Source organism: Neovison vison, chromosome 10 (assembly GCF_020171115.1).
Source record: "Neovison vison isolate M4711 chromosome 10, ASM_NN_V1, whole genome shotgun sequence".
Lineage (NCBI taxonomy): Eukaryota > Metazoa > Chordata > Mammalia > Carnivora > Mustelidae > Neogale > Neogale vison.
In genome coordinates, this window is record NC_058100.1 from 61,455,469 (window position 1) to 61,475,930 (window position 20,462).

At 51.6% G+C, this 20,462-nt stretch overlaps 1 protein-coding gene across 3 annotated transcripts in view; it reads left to right on the forward strand.

Moving 5' to 3' along the window:
• The first annotated feature begins 5,493 nt into the window (after window positions 1–5,493).
• TP53BP2 (tumor protein p53 binding protein 2) overlaps window positions 5,494–20,462 on the forward strand; it is a 57,313-nt gene continuing 42,344 nt past the window's right edge. Inside the window, exon 1 of one of the 3 annotated variants that reach the window (XM_044267438.1) lies at window positions 5,494–5,518. Coding sequence is in view for 2 of the 3 variants with exons in the window: in XM_044267435.1 (XP_044123370.1) it covers window positions 6,591–6,617 (27 nt within the window). In the remaining variant the exon portion in view is untranslated. Of the gene's footprint in view, window positions 5,519–6,443; window positions 6,618–19,147; window positions 19,216–20,462 lie in introns of those variants that run through there. The other 2 variants (XM_044267435.1, XM_044267437.1) reach the window with 2 other exon arrangements.

Genomic DNA, 20,462 nt, shown 5'->3' on the forward strand with positions numbered 1-20,462 from the left:
CGTTACATTGGGCAACGCTAGGGGTGCAGCGGGATACGGTCCTGCCGAAGGATAACGAATGTGAGCTCATGCCTAATTGTTACTGGATGGTGATGGGGTTTAAGTGTTGGTATAGATACCTTCTGATGAGATTTTTTCCTTTCTAATTGTTTATCTTTGGCTACTGGGAAAAAAATTTTTAAAAGTAGCAGCATGGGGCGCCTGGGTGGCTCAGTGGGTTAAGCCGCTGCCTTCGGCTCAGGTCATGATCTCAGGGTCCTGGGATCAAGTCCCACATCGGGCTTTCTGCTCAGCGGGGAGCCTGCTTCCCCCTCTCTCTCTGCCTGCCTCTCTGCCTACTTGTAATCTCTCTCTGTCAAATAAATAAATAAAAATCTTAAAAAAAAAAAGTAGCAGCATGATTGCCTTTGTTTAATAATTAACTGCTGGTAAAAGTGTGTGCTGGTTAAAGGGACTGTCAAGAACTCCAAGAACTGGTCCTTTCCCCAAAGGAGCCATATGCCATTTATCTACATTTATCTGTGTGTTGTTCACAGGCACTTGAAGATATTTGAATAAAGCCCATTTACAAATGGTTTAAGACGGTTTTTAAGCGACGAGAACGTAATTCATTCCAACCTAGTATGTTACTAGAGACCTGGAAGGCAGGCGTGCACATTCCTCTCCGTGGAATTAACACCTTTCTGTGCCGGGGACCACAGAGGCCACGGCATGATAGCCCGTGATGACGGCCAGTGGCCTTTGTGATGTTTCGGCACTTGATAGTGTCTATCGCGATCTGCTGGGCCAGACTTCTCTTCCTTGCCCATAGCGAAGCCTCAATTCAGGCTTCTGGAATCCAACTCATTCAACAGATTTTCTTTATTTTCAGGTTATGCTAGAATTGTACAGTTCACACACGCTCACGTCCGGGGCCAACCATCAGCAATGGGTTTGGGTTCCCTAGGTCCTTTTACCCTCGTTCAACCTGAGCCTCTTGTAGGCATTTAAGGGACGGCTCTTTGGGGTGATAAGTAGGCTGTAAGATAGGATAACTCTCTGGGTGCCATGGACCTCGCGGTATCCCCCCAAAATTCATAGGCTGAAGCCTTACCCTTCAATGTGGTGGTATTCGGAGGTGGGGCCGTTGAGAGAATCACATTCATGTGCGGTCACGAGGGGCGGGCCCATACTGCGATCCTGTATGAATCCTTTGTAAGAAGAGACACTAGGGAGCTCACTTTCCTTTCTGCCCCAGCGTGTGCGGACACACTTCGGAGATGCCAGTCTGCAGCGAGGGAAACAGCCCTCACCAGGGAACAGGGTGGGCAGGCACCTTGATCTCAGACTTCCCAGCTATGATATATATATATATATATATATATATATATATATATATATATAAAGATTTTATTTATTTATTTGAGAGAGAGAAAGAGAGCATGGTGGGGGTTGTGGACAGAGGCAGAGGGAGAAGCAGACTCCTCGCTGAGCAGGGAGTCCCACGCGGAACTGGATCTCAGGACTCTGGGATCATGACCTGAGCTGAAGGCAGCTGCTTCACAAACTCAGCCCCCCAGGGGCCCCTAGACTGTGCTATTTAGTACGGCCGTAAACTGACAGAGACACTGGCTTGAACCACATGCGTTAGAGACAAAGGAACAAGTCGTTCATTTAATTCCCTCCCGTGTTCATTCACGTGTGCACCCGGCTACCATGTCCTGGGCCCCATGGTAGGCCGCCAACAATCAGCGGGAAGTAGGGATGGGTAGAAGTCCCTGCTCTGTGGTTTGCAGAGTAACACCAGGATCACTAGGAACGCAGGCCAGTGTGAACATGTGGAGGTGGCGTGGGGCACGGAGGGGAGGGCCTTGGGGCTTGGCGGGAGCATGTCCTGGGGAGAGCAAAGAGGGCACAGACAGTGAGGCGGAGTCTCAGAGGGTGTGGGGGTGGTGGTAAAGGTGATTTGAAGCAGGGGTGTCCATTAGCACGTGTGGGACTTTGGACGGGCACTTGTGGGGACAAAACACCGGGAGTCTGAAGATATATTTGGGAACCAGAGAGGACTGAGCACAGGTTAGAGGGGACGGAGAGAACGGCCAGCTTGATGCCTCGCGCTCTGGTTTGAGAGAGTGAACGAGCACCTGTGCCATCCTCAGAGACAGAAAGTACTGGAAGATGACTGGACTGGGGAGAAAGGCCATACATTTGCTTTCCGATGAGCTGTGGCGGCCACACTTCGAGGCAGCCGTGCGGCGATGTCAAGCTGGCCATTGGATGGGACTGGACAGGGTCCCCGGGACTGTCCAATCCAACTGAAACGAATGCAGTACTATGTGTGAGTTATACTGGAATTCAAATTTATAAAAAATCACAACTTCAGCTTCTCACTTGCTCTGGCCACATTCCATCGCTACACTTGGCCCACGGCTTCCGCATTTGGCAATGAGGTTCTAGAGCCCAGAGGAGCAGACCAGACCGAAATGTGGACCTTGGCCCCGTATGCTGGTGACAGTTAGGACTGTGGATGTATGAGGAAAGCAGGAAAGGGTAAGACCTGAGCCTCGCGTCAGGGCTGGTGGGGAAAATGAGGCTCAAGGACACGGAGAAGAGGCAGGGAGGGGAGGAGGGGGAAACCCAGAGAGCTCCGTCCTGAAGCCCAGTGACAATTGCATTGGGAGAGGGAGGGGACAAGCATCGCTCCCACGAGAGAAAACGTTTAGGCATCCGTGAAATAAAAGTGACTCTGGCAAGTTTCAGACGAGGGTGGGACCAGAAGGCAGGCAGGGTGAGTGAGGGGAGGCCCAGGGTGGGGACAGAGCAGCCAACAGGAGGTAAGAACACCACTCATTATCAGGGATGCAGGGAATTCCTCAAACCACATGGAGGTACAGCCCACAGCACAGACAGATGTCTTCAGAGCCCTGAGTTTGTCCTGTAAAGTCACCAATTTTGAGTCTTTTATCACGAACACAGGTGCACATGGGCTGTTCCTCCCCCCCACCCTCCTTCTAGAGGAGAACAGGGGTGAGCTGGGCCTGGGGTAGGGGGGCAAGGGGCCATGCTCACTGCAGGTGATCCCCATAGTGATGGAAAGCCACCCATGGCTTTCATGTTTCTTTTTTAGAAACGTGGTATTATCTAGAATGTAGAGCAGACCCAAGAAGACAGAGAAGTATAATAACCATCCTTGTGCTACTCACCACCTGCCCTCACGTCCTCTGACTACATGGCCCCATCCTGAGATTCGGATTTCATGTGATTTTCATATGTCACAAAATCTTCCTCTTCTCTCTGGGACTCCTCCCCTCCCCCCAGCTGTTAAAGAATGTCAAAACCATTTTTGCTCATAGGCAATACACAATCAGGCGGAGAGCCAGGTTTGGCCTATGGTTTGTCAACCACAAGGATGGAATGTGGACCGGAGGGCACAAGAGGACTCGTGTGGACAGTCTCCAAGGATGCTCAGGGAGACCACCCTGAGGCTACAGCAGGAGTCAGGGATGAGACTTTACCAAACCTGCAGAGACAAGAGAGAATGGTAAACTTACGATTATTGTTAAGTACCATCCATTCTATGCCCAAAGGACAACATTGGGGCTGAACGTAGACAAATAAGTGAATAAATGAATAACAATTGGTTTTTGCCATTTTGTCCAGTGGGGTGAAAACTGTGTTTTTTCCTATATCACATGGTGTATTATGATTGACAAATAAATAAATAAATAAATAAAGCAAATGGGGTATCTGGGGGGCCTCACTCTGTTAAGCTTTCACCTCTTGGTTTCAGTTCAGGTCATGATCTCAAGGTGGTGAGATGGAGCCCCATGTTGGGCTCTGCGTTCAGCAGGGAGTCGGTTTGGGATTCTCTCTTTTCCCTCTGCCTCTGCCCCTTCCCTAGCTTGTGCTCATGCGCGCGCTCTCTCTCTCTCTCTCAAATAAATAAATAAATAAATAAAGCATGTAATGAGCATATATATATATATATATATATATATTCATACATTTCTGTACATCCTTAAATGGCTACAGGATAGGGATGAGGTATTCATTCAACCTGACTTCCAGAGCCTTCCATTGAGGTGGGCACTTGACACATGAGTAGAAGTAGGGTAAGGGGGAAAAGTGTCCAAGGGAGATGGGGGTTCACCTTTGGGGGGGGATAGGGGAGAGGCTGGCTGGGGTCGGACTGCTGAGGGAAATGGGAAAGGGGGTAACTGGGAGGAGGCTGTTGGGAACTCAAACACTGGACTCCTGCCCAACAGATGAGGAGAGGTACTGTGCCCCAGGCACAAGCTCCCCTTGGGGCACCCCACCCAGCTTGCGGTTATGTGGCTTATCTGTGACACAGGCAGTAAAGGAACAGAACCGGGCCATTTTACTCCAGGTCTTCTGTCCTTGCTTCTATTTCCATGTGACTGTTTTATGAATAAGCGGGGGCTGCCGGTGCTCCTATGAAATGTAAGGTACTCTAGCATGTGACCAGCTTCTGGGTGGTAAAGAGATGTGTTCTCTATTGAGAATGGGAAGTTTAGTGACTGATGCCCAGAATTCTTTTTCTAGATGAAGGTGGATTGTGATATCTTAGGTTGTTGCTGAGATTTCTTTCTGTGCAAGGAAAGAATGAAAACCCATGTATTATGAGGCCAGGTTTTTTTTTTTTAAGTGCTCAAGGGTCCGTTTATGAGCTGCCAGTTGCCAACGAGGATCCTTGTGGGATGGGATGCCCCGCTGGCTGTCTTCTGCCCCAGCTGCTGGCAGCTTCATCCTCTGGGACAAACATCTTGGACTTACCTTTGACTTCTTTCTCTCATATCCATAGCTAACCTGTCAGGGAATTCTTCAAAACACATCCCAAAACCAAGCACCCGCACTACAGCCAGGCCACTGCCCAAGCCACTCCCATGTTTGGCCTGGACGACTGCAAGAGCTTCCTACATTTTCTGCTAAGTCCAACGGTTCCGCACAGCCACCAGCGTGATCCCAGGGAAATCAGAGTCAGATCGTGTGCTACAGACCTTCCCAGGGCTCTCCACTGAGCCCTCAAGTCCGGGGTGGGGTGTGGGGGTGTCACTACGCGGGCCCCTTACTGTCTCTGCAGCTGTCTAGCACACCCCCCCCCCCCGCCCGACGCAGACAGGCTGTCCGGAGGCCTTAGCACTGGCCAGTGCCTCCGCCTGGAAGCCTTCTGTCCTGGGGGGTGCTCCTGGACCACCCTCTTAAGAGTTGTACCTGCAGGCTCCTCCCCCGACCTCCTTCAGTCTTGTCCTTAGGACCGTACTGGTAATTTGTGTAATCATTGATTATTGATACACTTCGCTATTGGTTTCACCGCTCATCCAATGTTTGTTCTGTGCATCGGCGTACGGCAGCGCTCAGAACAGGCGGCATGCGATGGATAAGTACTGAACCAACGCAGTGACAGAGCCGCTTTGCTTATCAACTCTGGACGACGGTCCGCCCAACCTACCTAGACCTCACACAGCAGATTTGGAGACGTTTGCATTCAAATGGAATCAGGCGCTCTTCACTATTTCCGGTATGAAGGGGGGTGGTGCGCGACACAGGGTTTAGGGATATCTGGGAAGGGGGGTGCCGGACCCAAAAAGAGTTGCCCGTCCTGGAGCTGGGCACCGGCAGGTGCTCTCCTCGCTGGCCTCACTTCTCAGCCTCGCTGCGGAGGAGGCACTTCGGGAGGGCCCCCCACTGGAGCGCCCGCAACTCGGGGGCTGCTCCACAGCTCTTCCCCGGAGCCCCCCACCACGGGGGCTGCTCCACAGCTCTTCCCCGGAGCCCCCCACCACGGGGGCTGCTCCACAGTTCTTCCCCGGAGCCCCCCAACACGGGGCTGCCCCCCAGCTCTTCCCCGGAGCCCCCCTTCGGGGGCTGCCCCGCACCGGAGCTGTTCCCCCACTGGAGCGCCCATCCTCCTCTGGGGCTGCCACGCGGACCCGGGCTTCCGCGAGGCCGCGCCGCCCCTCTCCCAGCGCGCGCCCGCCGCGGGGCTGGGGAAGCGCGCCTCCCTACAGGTGGAGGGCCGGACCGGCTAGAGCCGCAGAAAAGCGGTTCCTTACAAGGCTGCTCCGCACACTTTAAACCGTTTTGGAGGCTTGTTTATTGACTATAGCAAAAATATGTACGCTCTACCATTGAAGTCATTTTTAGTGTATTCCTTTACTTAGTGAAAGCGAGTCAGACAACAGTTTTCCCATGGAACCTGGGCTACGGGCAAAGGGCTGAAGGCGGAGGCCGCGAACCCGAGCCCAGCGGGCCGCCGTGCCAGCCACGCCAGCCTGGCCCGCGCAGGCGCGCTCCCGGCCCCGCCCGCGCAGGCGCGCTCCCGGACCGCCCCGCCCCCACCGCCGCGCGCGGGGGGCGGAGCGCAGAGGGCGCGCGGGCCGTCGCGGGCGCGGAGGAGACAAAGCCGCGTCGGGGCCGCTGGGGGTGGGCCCGGGGCTCGGTGGCGCCCCCGCCTGTGGGGAGGGCTCGGCGAACCGCCCACACCGCGGCCGCCTTGCAACAGGTCCGCGGCCTTCCGGGAACCTCGCCCTGCGCCGCCGCCCCCAGCTCCCGAGACCCGGGCGCCCCGCTCGGCCCGGGCCGCGGCTCCCATGCGGTTCGGGTCCAAGATGATGCCGGTAAGCGTGCGGTCGGGCGCGGAAGTGCGCGGGGCGCGGGCGGGCGCGAGAGCCGAGCCGGGCTGCGGGCGGCGCGGCCCGACTCCGGGTCCCCAGGCCGCGGTCCCCGGCCCAGCCCCCACCTTCGGCCCCCTCACCCCCCGGCGCAGCCCCCAGCCCTCGGCCCCCCGCCGGCGGTGAGCCGCGGGCAGGCAGCCACCGAAAGTTTACTCCGGTCTCCGCCGGGGTCCTCACTTGGTGCGCTCCTTGAGCGTCGAGAACAGGGGCCCGGAGTCTCGGTTGCTTTGTCTTTTTAAAAAACTTTTTGTGGGAGTGAAACAGGCATCAAACTTGCCCGTGCCTTAGTTTTGGTTGGGTTTCGCTCTCGGTGTGCGGTGGCAGCCCGAGTGTCGGATCGCGGGAGACCTGAGTGCCCGCGGCGCCTTCGGTCCACGGCCCCCCTCCCCGAGCCCCGCGAATCCCCCAAGTCCTATTGAGCCCCCATCTCTCCATGAACACCCCGTCGTCACCCCCCCCACCGAGTCCCCGGCCCCAGAATCCCCCGAACCCTCCCCAGCCCCCCCACCCTGCTGCCCCGCCCTCAAAATCCCCCCGAACCCACGGAGCCCCCATCCCCCCACGAACTCCCATTCCCATCCCCCGAGTCCCCGGCCCCATGAATCCCCCGAAACCCCCAGCCCTCCACGAACCCCTGTCCCACCCGTTCCTCCTCCCGAGTCCCCGGATCCATGAATCCCTGAACCCCCCCAAACCCCCATGAACCCCTGGTCTCCCCTGTTCCCCCTCGACTCCCCGGCCCCATGAATCCCCCGAACCCCCCAAACCCCCACGAACCGCCGGCCCTCCCCGTACCCCTTGTCCACTCATCCCTCGGAGTACCCGGCCCCCTGAAGCCCCCGAATCCTCCAGCACCCCCCCGAGTCTGATCTCCCAGCACCCCCGAGTCGCCCCCCTACGAGCCCCTGGACCTCCTGGCCCCCAGCCTCTGGCCCCACGAAACCCCCGACTCCCCAACCCGCTGAATCCTCCGAACCTGGCCTCCAGTCCTAGAACCTCCGGTCTCCCCCAACCAACCCTCCGAGTCCCCGCTCCTGAAGGCTACCCCCCCCCCTCTGGCCCCCCAGGGCTGACGCTGGAGTGAAGTGGTGCTTTCCTTCTGCGCCCGCGGTGGGAGTGGGAGGGGGTGCTGGGCTGGGGGCTCGTGCCTGTGTCCCCTGCCCCCTGCCAAGTTGTGCTCGCGCCTCTCCCCCGGACCAGGGGTCATTTTGTGGCCCTTGCTGTTTCCTTATGGCTTCGTGTGCTGAGACAAAGAAGCTGGCAACTTTTACCGCATTACCCCATCTGTAGAATGGAGTGAGGACAGATCGTGTTCACTTGCAGTTACAGGTAGTCGTCGTCGTCTGGGTTCACCACCCTCACCCTCACCCCTCCCGCAAAGTCACGGGAGGGCATCCTAAATGTTCACAGTCTGGGCAAACTTAGTTTATCGGATTCGTTGAGTTTCGATGGTTTGGGGTATTTTGTCCTGCCAGGATTCAAGGAATTGGAAAGTGTTGAGCGTTGTGCGTCCTGTTTTAGTTTAATACCTGGTTACAAAGTCAGGTTTGTGATGCAAATGCCACGTATTAAAATATGGACCGTGGAAGAAGGTGAAGGAGTTTGCTATTGAAATATTTATCCCTTCGGTTTACAATTCTTCCCTCCCCCCCTTTTTAATATTTCTTTCTCTTGAAATGGCTTTTGCAGGTTGTCTCTGAATTTTCCTAAAAATAGGAGCAAGATAAGTGTTGGTTGTTGCAATGGGATATCTTAAGGATGGTTTCATGTCAAGATATCCTTTGGGCTTTCTTAAAACTTTGGAGAGTTTTCCTTGTCCCTGCTATATACCAGATGATCAGAATCTATGAAAGGTTATGTTGCTCTGGAAACTCTGTGTTAGTGAGTGGTATGGTTCTTCTGATCGCCCTCAGCACAGACTCCCAGTGTGGGGGGCAGCGCCGAAGCCAGGAGCAGCCAGGACCTCACTTCTTCAGCTACGACCTTTGTGACCAGAACCATCATCTTTTATTTTTTAAAAAAGATTTTATTTATTTGACAGACGGAGATCACAAGTAGGCAGAGAGGCAGACAGATAGGAGGAAGCAGAGAGCCCAGTGCGGGGCTTGATCCCAGGACCCTGGGATCACGACCCAAGCCGAAGGCAGAGGCTTTAACCCACTGAGCCACCCAGGCGCCCCAAGAACCATCTTCTTTTAAAAAGTGATTTGTCTCAGGTTCAGCATCTGTAAAATGGGGATTATGATCCTACGGAGGTCTTAGAGGGGGTTGAAGGATTAGGGTTGCTAGTCCTGAAGCACTCAGTATCGTGTCCAGCTTGTGTGGGATTTGCAATCCTGGTGAAACCATAGCTTGTTACGCCTGGGGTCCCTACAAACGGGAGGCAAGTTTTCAATTAGTGCCATTGTGTTAGGTGTGTCTTTATCCTGTCGCTTCTTGGGTACTGGAAAATAAACCATTTTCTAAAATATATTTCTCATCTTTGGCTTTTAATATACTTGGATTTTTTTTTTAAGATTTTATTTATTTATTTGACAGAGATCACAAGTAGGCAGAGAGGCAGGCAGAGAGAGAGAGAGAGAGAGAGAGAGGAGGAAGCAGCCTCCCTGCAGAGCAAGAGCCTGTTGTGGGGCTCGATCCCAGGACCCTGGGATCATGACCTGAGCTGAAGGCAGAGGCTTTGACCCACTGAGCCACCTAGGCACCTCAGTATACTTGGATTTTAATTTTAACGTTGAGGGAAGTTTCATATTTTCTTACTTTGAAGAATTCTAACCAATTTATTGGGAAAAGCTGTGTGTTTCCTCTGAAAAAATGGATTGTCTCAGCATGTAGACAGTTGTCTTGTTGTGCTTTTTTTTTCCCTCGTTGTGGTGGTTAAATGTACATAACAAAAGTTTCCATTTTAACCATTTTTGCTTTTGCGATTCTCTGGCACTAAGCACATTCCTTGATTTGCTGTTCTAGGCATTCTAAAGATAACAGCTTGCTGTTTAGACAGCATTATATTAAAAATGTGCAAATAAATGGTGTCTGTGTATTTTCTCACCAAATGGTAGAGAAGTAAGTGATTTTCATGTGGGACATGAAGTGATAATTGGACCCAAAACCATAGGGGGAAGGTGCATTTTAGTAGGCTAACTAAAAATAAGTAGGCAAACAGCTGAGTATCAGGGCAGAGGTAATGATAGGGTGCGGTGGAGCGGGAGTGATAATTAACACCCATTTTCAGATACCCACCAAAGCATCTCTGATTCTCTGATATTTCTACCACTTGGTAAGAAGAAACTGATTAACTTCTCCTACTTGACACCGTATTTTCCTCATCGCAGAAAGCATCGTTTGTAGGTTGAGTATGGCTCTTTAGTTGAGCCTTCCTCACTGTATTTGATTATCAGATAGAGGGAGATAATTATTGCAAACAAAATTTCTCAACTATTCAAAATGATACCAGCTATGTTTTTTCATTACTTTTATTTTGCAAAGCCATTGTATGTAAGCAGAGCCTGTATTCAGAAATGTCTTTATGAGTTAGCCAACTCTCAAAGCATTGTTCACTGCTTCTTTTAAATGTAGCTTTACAAAAATTCCTGTTTGTGCCTGCTATCGAAATGGCGAATAAAAACAAACAAAACTGCCCATAAAATCACGAGGTATTGTGTCGTGCCCCACGGAAGGTTGGAGGACTTGAATTTGACCGTCTGTATGGTAGATACCATGTGTTACACACATTTCTGGCTGTTACAGAAATGTTATGTGTCCGTCTTGTCCCCTGTGGTGGCCACCAGCCTTCCCCTGTGGTGGCCACCGGCGACCTGCAGGTACAGCATTTGAGATATGGCTGGTGGGATGAACAACTGGTCTTCAAACAATTATTTAGTATGAATTCTATCTAAGTAGCAACATGGGCCTGGTGGCCACAGCACTGACATGGCGGGCAGTTTGGCAAAGTAGCCCAAAGAGTAACTTTACGTTGCAATCACATAGTTGCAGCTTCCTGTTTACATTAGCACTTAACTAAAAATTTTTTTATTTTATTTATTGGACAGAGAGGGAGAGAGAAGGCAAGAAAGCACAAGTGGGGGTGGGGGAAGAGGCAGAGGGAGAGGCAGGTCCCAGGACCCCCTAGCACGACCTGAGCCCAAGGCAGACAGACGCGTCACCGGCTGAGCCTCGCCAGGTGCCCCTACATGAATACTTTCAAATGAAATCATGATGTCCTGTTTAACCTTAATGACTTGGGAAATGAGTTTCCCAGGGCCTTAGTTTAGTGTTCTCTTTGACCGAGTCTCATCGTGTGGCCCTGATACAGATCATGACTCTAAGAAAGGACAGATTATTTTCTTTTTTTTTTCCAATTTATTTATTTTCATTAAAACAGTATTCATTATTTTTTCACCACACCCAGTGCTCCATGCAAGCTGTGCCCTCTATAATACCCACCACCTGGTACCCCAACCTCCCAACCCCCCATGGACAGATTATTTTCAAAAGCTCAGTTGACCTGAGCATGATTTAAGTTTTAAGTTTGTGGCATTTTCTAGGGCTGCAGAGTGTCCTAATTATTTCTAGTTATTCTGTGATGCTGTAAGATAATACCCGATTGGGTGAGCTTCTAGTTAGGGGAGTCTAGGACAAAAAAATTGGGTTCTCGCCGCATCTTCTTTGGCAGTCTGAGGGCTGGTTGGTAGGATCTGTGTTTCTAGAGGAAACCACCTTGTGCAACTTACAGACCAGAGGCAGGACTTCTGCTTAAATACTTGTATTATTTTCCTGTGAAAGGGTGGTCTTATTTGCATATATCTTCCAAACTGAAATTATGTGTTGAAATTTAAAAGCTTTTGAGTTACAGCTTTAGAACATTGTATTCATAGGATTATACCACAAGGTGAAAGAATTTCTCCTTGTTGAGTAGTAATGTAGCAACTTAGCTTGGTTTGACTCCAGGATAAAGTTTAAGGTAAGTTCTCTAGCTTTGTAGAATTGTAATTCTCAAAGGCTGTTAAATCATCTCTTTAAAAAAAAAATGTGGCAAATACCTCACATTTTGTGTGCTGTAGTGAGATTTGTTGCCTTGTGACTTCTATATTCATTAAAAGCTGAAATGCATTAAGATTTTCTGTATCTTTCCCTGTTTCAGGGAAGTGGTTTAGACTTTCTAAAGAACATTAGCACAAGCTTACAGGCGCTTGTATTTTAACAGTTAACTTAAAGGGAATTTATTTATCTGGAAGGCATGAGGAGGGAGGGTCATTTACTCATATACTGTTTCTAGGAAGAACTGTTTTCTTCCAGTTCCTGTCCCCTCTCCCCTAACTGTAGAAAGTAGAAACAGAAGGACAAAACCTGTTTGTTTTTTTTTCCTGAAGCTTTTAAGGAATACTGTAGACCTTTATCTCTTGGTAATCTGTGATAGTTTGTGGCACTGGTTAAAAACTCTGTCTGAAGCTAACTCCATGCCGTTCTTGGCGCTCCTGTGTTGTGCGGCCTCTGTCCAGCTCTGTGGGGACAGCATACGAGGGCCTGTTGGTGGGATGTGCCGTCCCGGATTGTGAACCTCTCCCCAACCTCTACTAAGTATGAAGTGATAAGGAGAGTGGGGTGGGAGAGTTGAGGAATCCAGAGTGTTCTTTTCTGCTCTTGCCACTTAACCAAGTTAAACATGATGGAAATACTTGCTTTTCGATGGTGTGCTGTGTTCTGAAGAGAGCATTTTTTTCTCTAATCAGATGTAATTGAGAAAAGAAAACACAGATGACAGATTGTGTTTGAAATGTATACTTATTTTGGAGTGCTGAGTGAGACATTAACGTTTTACATTCTGTTGCGGAGAGCCAAGAGGAGCTGTAGTCCGTAGGGGACCCTTTAGGAGCACTGGGTGACGCGGAGGCAGGGCCCCAAAAACATTTTGTATGTTGTCCCAGCAAATGAAAGTCATTTCAGCAAATAAGTGCACATTCTAAATAGATCTTGTTTAGGAAAAGTAGTTGCCCAGACTCAGCAACTTGTGGTCATTTTCTAGTTTTTTTCTGAATAAAATTGATACCAAACCACATAGTTTATTGGGACGGTAAGAGAACTAGATTTTCTTTGAAAATACTCATTTGGCCAGTAAATACATAACTAGTAATTCTGCAGTACAAACTTAAGTGATCTCTCTAGAAACTAATTTTTAGCTTAGTACTTCAATTACATTTCAAACACTTGAAATAGGAGTGTCTGAGACACAAGTTGAGGAAAGTAGAGGAACACCGTCAGGAATCAAGGAGTCTGGAATTCCAGTTGTACGTGCTGGTGGTAATAATGGAAGAGGGATATCACAGCTCACTGATACCCCCCACCCTTACCCCCACCCCGTGGAATGAGTGATTCTGTGAGCAGAGCAGGGGCTTGGAGGCCCTGTGCTCTGGCGTCCCTCCCAAGGAAGGGGAAGGAGCTTCCCCTGAGACCCTGTGAGACCCTGTCTGTGCCCCACACTGTGCCCCCTGCTTTAGGTTGGTCATCCCATTGAATTGCCTGGTGACCTTGTGAAGTGTCTTCTCCTCCTCGTTTCACAGATGAGGAATTTGAAGCTCAAAGGTTTTTAGGAATTTGCTCCTGATTACTCAGCAGACATGAGATATGAACCAGGTCTGCCTGTGACAGATATTCCTTGAGGTAGGTGGCGGTGCCTACATTAAGCTATTTCTGTATACGCTGTATGGGACGCAGTGGCCATGGTGTTCTTTTGGTGAATGATAACCTCAAACATTAGTGTTCAGAGCATAACTACAATTGTTTTTGAAGTTGCAAAAGGAGAATAGATATCTTTCTACATTTAAACCTAAACTGGGTGAGATGAGAAAGTTTCGAATGACAGGGAGGTGACCACCTTGTCCCCGTGCCACAGAAACACCTCAGTACGTGTTGTCTTGGTGCCTCTAACACTCCACGGAGATCTCAGCCCCTGCACAGCATTGGTGGGGTTTGGGGGCAGGAGCCACCGTTTGAAGGAGACATGTGGAGTCCTCATTCTCTAGAAGATGTTTGTAAACAGGGAGAAGGAACAGAAGTGGATGGGTGCACTGGGAGACGCGGAGGATGGGGGGACGTACAGCGTCTGCGGGGAGAGTGCCGTGCCCAGCCTTCAGTCTTCAGCTGGCTCCGGGGGCGGAGTGGTAACAGCAGTGACCTGATGCGCGCCACTGCTGCTGGGAAGTAGGGGAGGACGCTGAGGGACAGTGCTGGCTCTGTAGTGAGGAGTAGTGATCCAGTTTATTGAGATGAATTTGTCACATGTAGACTAGGGCCTGCTTTGGTTTGGTTTGGTTTTTAAAGATTTTATTTGAGAGAGAGAGCACGCAAGAGCGCACTAGAGCACGAGCTGGGGGTGGGGTTGTTGGGGAGAGGGGCAGAAGGAGAAGTAGACTCCTGCTGAATGGGGAACCCCATGCTAATGACCAACTGAGCCACCCAGGCACCCCCCAGAGACTGATTTTGGATGAAATCACCTTAGATCATTGTTCTTTGTCTTTCTGTATTAACCTGTGGGTTGTGTTTGGTGGCTGTTCGGGCCAGCATCTGCAGATACATGGGGCCCGGCCGCCATGTTCTGGGCACTGTTCTGAGAACCCGGATACAGGAGAGGATAAGACCGGGTCCAGGGAGCTTACCTCCCATGGAGATGAGTGAGGGGTAGTGGTGGTGGGGGAGGACGGGGAGAATAAAAAAGAAACACAAGGGGAGTGGGATTCCAGTAGGATCCTGCCGCTGGGATGGCTGCTTTATACTGGGGGACCGGGGAAGTAACAGTTCAGCTGGGACCCAAGTGCTCAAGAGGAGCTGGTCCTGTACGTCATGTGGGCAGACGCTGGGCCGGGGGCGCAGGCCTGGAGGACACAGTGCAGCCCGGGAGGCTGGTGCTTCGCGGACAGCGGAGAGGGTGCTGAGAGGGGACATGGGCTCAGGTGGCACTGAGGTGGGTAGTCCCAGTGAGGTGCAGTAGTCCCCCGGGGGAGTGGCAGCAGGAGAAGGGACCACATCTCATTGACTAGGGAAGACTCCTGCATTGGTGTGGGCGGTGGGCTGTGCAGGTGCCCGAGGGAATCGGCCCGGGGATGCGGGGAGAAGAAAGGCCTCTTGAGGCCCCCTGAGGAAGGTCCACAGCCAGCCATCTGAAATGAGGAAGAGCCATACCTTATCACAGCCAGGGCCCAGCTGGTAGTGTGACTAGTTGTGAGCTTGTTAACCTTAAATAAAACAGTCACTTTCCCCCTGAGAGTGGTTTATTTGGGAATAGCAGAGATTTGCAGTTTGGAACACGCAAGCTATGGCAAGACCACAGGCAAGTCCAACACACGAGGGAGAGGAATGTGGTTTTGTGAATAAGAAGGAGGAAGTTGGGAGGGTTGTTCTGAAGCAAACTCCACTGGAAAAACATAGGAGTTTGGGGTGATGGTGGTTCATCCCCGACCACACTCCTGGGGAGCTTACTTCCTGTAGGAGATGTGGTGCCAGCCTTTCTCTGTGGGGGCCTGGAATTTGGGGTCCTTCTCTGGGGAGGGTTCTTCTGGTGGGTCCATGATTACCTTGAGTGGTGCGGCTCCTCCTCCCCATCTGCATCCAGAATCCACTCTGGTGGGGTTTCCCTTCACTGATTTCCACTAACTCCATGGACATGTGTGTCACCTGCTTCAGTGCTCTGCGCTTGTGCCCTGGGGAAGGCCTGGGGTGAGAGAAGCAGCAGTGCCTCCCCAGGGCAGGGAGTAAGACCAGGCAGGAGCAGGGAGGACTGCCGCCCTTGCACGGGCTCCTTCCTGTGGGTCTAGAGAGAAACCAGACTTTGTCTAGAATCCCAGAGCTCTGAAGAGCTCGAGAGGAGCACACAGTTACTGTGGTTCTTTAAAACCGAGTTGGGCAAGTCCAGTTTCTGAAGGAAGCCCTAACCTTAAAAATGTTTGACAACAACTGTCCTCTTGACCCCATGACTCTATGGCCTTGGCAGCTTCTGACAGGCTCACCTCTAAGTCCCTTTACCGATTGTTTTTTTAAAAATCAGAGATATCTTCCTTTTATTGACAAATACATAGTAGCCAGCCATCTGGGAGATAAGGGTTAGAGCTGCCTCAACTCTAAAGGGTGTTTTGTCCGTGTTTTTCCGAGCCTCCCCATCCAAATACTGAGCCTCACAGTGCAAATGATAGAAAGACATAAAACACCCAACAAGTCAGCATCTGCTTGCGCCACCATTCTCTGGCCTGCTGTTGGATTGTGTACCTGTTCCAGATGCGCTTCCTGCCTTGTCGGTGCCCCCCAGGGGATCTGCGTGAGGACTACTGGTGGGGTCGGACGTCTGTGTTCCTTCTGCTCACGGCAGGTTGTCCTCTCTTCCATGCTTCTGTGCATGACGTGCCCTGCGCCCTCTGACCTCGCGGTAACTGTGTGTGGGGGGAGGGGGGTGGGGGGGTGACACCAAGTGTGCACGCTGACAGTTTCTGCAGCACGTCTGTGCCCCACGGGTTGAGCACTGACTGGTCCCTGTGTATTTGTCCAGTCTTGCTCCTGCCCTCCGGCTGCACCGGCTCTGGGACCGCAGCGACGTTGTGTTCGTGCGCTGCTGGGCCTCTGCCCGGGATGAGGTTTTCCGGTCTGGATGTTCCTTCCTGCTTGTCTCACTCAGCCTTCAGTTTCCAGTTCCATGGCGCTCCTTGAAAAGGAATGGTTGCTTCCTGCTTTCCCCGGACCTTGTGTGTGCCTACCCGAGGAGGCTCCCATGTGCGGCCCGTGTGTTTGCCACCCCGTGGTGCCCCTCCAGCTCTGGGAGGCTTGGCACACTGTTTGACACTCAGTGGGGACCTGATACTGCTGGAGCGCATGAATGGTCTTCATTTTTTTTTTTTTAAAGATTATATTTATTTATTTGAGAGAGAGAGAGAGAGTGAGAACACAAGCAGGGGAAGGGGCAGAGGTAGAAGCAGACTCCCCGCTGAGCAGGGAACCCCATGTGGGACTTGATCCTAAGACCTTGGGATCATGACCTGAACTGAGGGCAGATGTCTGCTCAACCGACTGAGTCACCCAGGTGCCCCTGAGTGTTCTTTCTTTCGAGTGTCTTTGGTGAGGGTAGTTCTCGCCCACCTATAGTTATGTCCACGATTGGCTTTTGGGCTTTCTTAGAGAGTTCCCAGAGCTAGACTCTTTGAGAATGGAGGAACACTTTGATTACAAAATGCAAGGCAGAAGGGGGAGACCTGGGGGCAGTGGATTGGTTGATCTCATGGCCTCATGGGGTCTGAGACATAATGTGTTTAGTGGAGGAAAGCAAGACGTAGGATGAAAAAGTGCCTTTCCATGCAGTGGTTCTTGCACCCATGAAGCAGCCATGCTCAGTGCGGAGGAAGTAAGATTGGAGAGCGGGGGTCGGGCTGGCACTGACCTACTTACAGACTGTGTTTAGTTCCTTTTTGCTCTCTGTGTTTGTTTACGGCAGATACTGAAAGCAGATGGCCTAACGGGAGTTGCTCTGCTGCGTGTGATTGGAATTTGAGATCCAAGTTGGGCTTAGGGGCGTGGTTGAACAGGAGAGAACAGATTTCTTCAGTTACTCTGAGCAGAATGCCTTGTTTCCCGTTTTGAGCCCGGTCTGGTTTGGGAAAGCTCCCTTCGAAGTTTCACGGCACATTAGCTTCAGCCCCTGCTCTTGCCCCTGCTCTTGTTCCTGCTGACTGTCCTGGGCCGCGGAGCTTGGACCCCCGGGCCCTGCAGCTGCCCCCGCCTGTCACCTCTTGGGGGAAGTGCTGTCAACTTGCTGTGTGTGTGAAGTCTGAGATAGCCTGTGGGGTGGAGGAAGCCTTTCAGGGTCAACACCTCTGTCCTCCAGGAATTTCTACACAGCAAGGCAGATAAGACAGGGCTGTAAACAACTGTGTGTGTCGGGGGTGGGGGGGGATGGGGGGTGGGATGGGGGTTTAGAGAAGCCAAGAGAAAGTTTCCTTGTGGCTGGATGGGTGTACATGTAGGAGGGGTTGGAGGCAGCTGGAGGGTCTCTGAATCATTCTAGAAGCATGGGGATGACGTGGACACTAAGGGACAGGGTGTAGGGAACAGGTGAGCTAAACCAGGGAGATGAGTGAGGAAAAGTGTGCGTTTTTAGGTTTCTTATTTGGTGATTTGAGGTCGTGATTGTGCAACACATGATGTAAATGAAGTTCCCTGAAAGTTGAATTATGCAAAGATGAATGCGAGTGCTGGCGAGTGTGTGGTGTTCCCACACGGTTTCTGTTTCTGGGGTACCTCCTGGTGCGGTGACAGTTAACGTGTGCAGGTCAGGTCACTATGCGCCCCGGTCACCTGGACAGTATTGACAGCAGGGTTCTCCCACCCTTGCACATAACCCTTAAAGCTCGCGCTTCTCACTAGTGGGGTAGTGGGGTGGCGGGCCCAAGGGCTTCCTATTCAGGAGTTCTTTCAGGGGGGTTGCTGCAACTGAGATTTTCTGCTCTGACAGGTCCCCCAATAATGCTGATGCCACTGATCTGGCAACCAGATTCTGAGACCCCCCCTCTAGTGAGCTCTGCTCTACTAGAAACTGGAAAGCAAGCAGGCGGGGTCCTGGTCAACCAGCCCTTATTTGTGCCTGCCTCTGTTCCTGGTATACTGCCCCTTTCTGGTCGTTCCCATGTGTGGCCTTCGTGTGGGGCGTATTCCCCCAGAGTTTCCAGGTGGCTCCTTCAGCCTCTGTCCAGATGTGTCTCTGGGAACCGCCCCATGTCTTAGTTTCCTCCCTTGCCTTTCTGGGCTGCACCTGTGCTGGCCTAGTAGGTGCTTAGGAAATCCTAATGGGCGCAGGTGGGACACGCATCTAGGTCAACAAGCAGTTGGGGCTGGGAGGGGACAGAGCCAGGAGCTTCTCCTGAGGGACAGATGTCAGGAGGACACCAGTCCTCTGAGGCCCAGAGGTGACCGTGCTGTCGGCTCACGGGCACGTAGTGCGGATGTGATCAGACATCTGAGAGCAGCGGGCAGCTTTCTGAGACAACACGATGTTTCCATAGAGGATTTTTCTCTCAAAGTCACCACTTTGTATTTGCTATATAATTTTTTTCTGGAATGGAGGTGGTCTTGGAGGATAACCGTGTTCTCTGCATGACACTGGGTGCTTGGGGGACTCCCTCTTCAGTGTTGTCCAGCTCGCTGTTGACACTTCTGGGGTGTTGATTTCCAACTTCCACTAACTTGCTGTCCTGACCAAAAGAGTAAAAAAAAAAATCCATTGGTGATGATTTTATGCTTTTGCTTTAACTCAGATGTGGCCGATGGAAACTGATGGACTGACTGTAAACAATGCTGTAATAAAAAGCAGCGCACTTAGCGTCTGGGTGGGCTTAAATGTCTCAGACTCTGACCAGAGTGCTGGTAGGCGTGACTCACGGTCTCCTGTGGCCTCTCTGCCTACAGAGAGGAAACTCCAGGCCAGAGTCCTCATGGCCGGGAAGCCAGGGTGCCCTGACAGCTGACACGAGGCCCTGGCTGGTCTCTGAGGGCCAGGATGCAGCACTGGGAGGTGTGTGCCCCCCCCCCCCCCCCCCCCCCCGCCCAGGTTCCCCTGAGACCCCTGTGGCTACCCATGGGTACACTGGGGAGCGGGGAGTGGGGAAGGGCATGCAGGCTGGGGAACTGGGGAGAGCACTGGCCCATGGAGAGGCCCACCTGTGAGGAGGCTTGGCGGAAGATCCCAGGAGGTAGGGATGACTGGCTTGTTGTTTCTAACCCTTTGGTCGTTTCTAGCCCTTCTGCACCCAGCAGCCGCGGCTGGGTCAAAGGGCTGTGTGCCCCTGAGCAGTGCAAAGAAGCTTCGGCTGATGTTCCTTGTTTGTTCCTTCTTTTCCTGTTCGCTGGGATTGTGTTGAAGGAGGGGTTGCTCTGGGTGGGTGGCGTGAAGCCCAGGAAAAAAGGAGGTGGTGGCTTGCATATCTCCCCACACTGGCGAGTGCTGAACCCCAAACCATGCAGACTCCTCCCTGGTCTCACCCCCGGTCTCAGTCTTGTTGCTTCTTCCCGACACCGAGTTCCTGAGAGTTTTAAGGTTTGGGGAGGATTTGTGTCACCCTCTCACAGATTGTTCCTTTTCCTCTAAGGGACATGTTTTCCCCTCTTGTGTTCTTTTCTCTCCTCCGTAAACCTGAGGGATTGAAGGTTTTCTGAGTCAGAACCCTGAAGCTGCTATCACAAAGCCTGGTTTCCTTTCTACGACAAGGAGATCTTAGACTCTCGGTTCTTTTTCCTTTCTGTGGAGCTTTACATGGTTTTGTAGATCAAAGGAATAAACTGTAGCCTCTGATACAAAGTAAATTTCTCATAAATGCCCTAACCAGTTTTTGTCGGAGATTTTTTTTTTTTTTGTATTTCCTCCTGTAAGACTCTTCCCACTTTTAATCTGAGATAATGCCTCCGTGAAGATGAATCACTCTTGTGTTAAGACCATAACATCATAGTCACACTGAATACATGTCCTCCAAAACGGAGCTCTCTCTATCTTTTTTTTTTTTTTTAAGATTTTATTTATTTATTTGACAGACAGAGATCACAAGTAGGCAGAGAGGCAGGCAAGAGAGAGGGGGAAAAGCAGGCTCTCTGCTGAGCAGAGAGCCCGATCCCAGGACCCTGAGATCATGACCTAAGCCAAAAGCAGAGGCTTAACCCACTGAGCCACCCAGGCACCCCTAAAACGGAGCTCTTAAAAATAAATCTGTGACCCATTGTTTGTAAATGAAGGTTGCCTGTGACTTGGGGATTCTGGAAGGGCCGCGA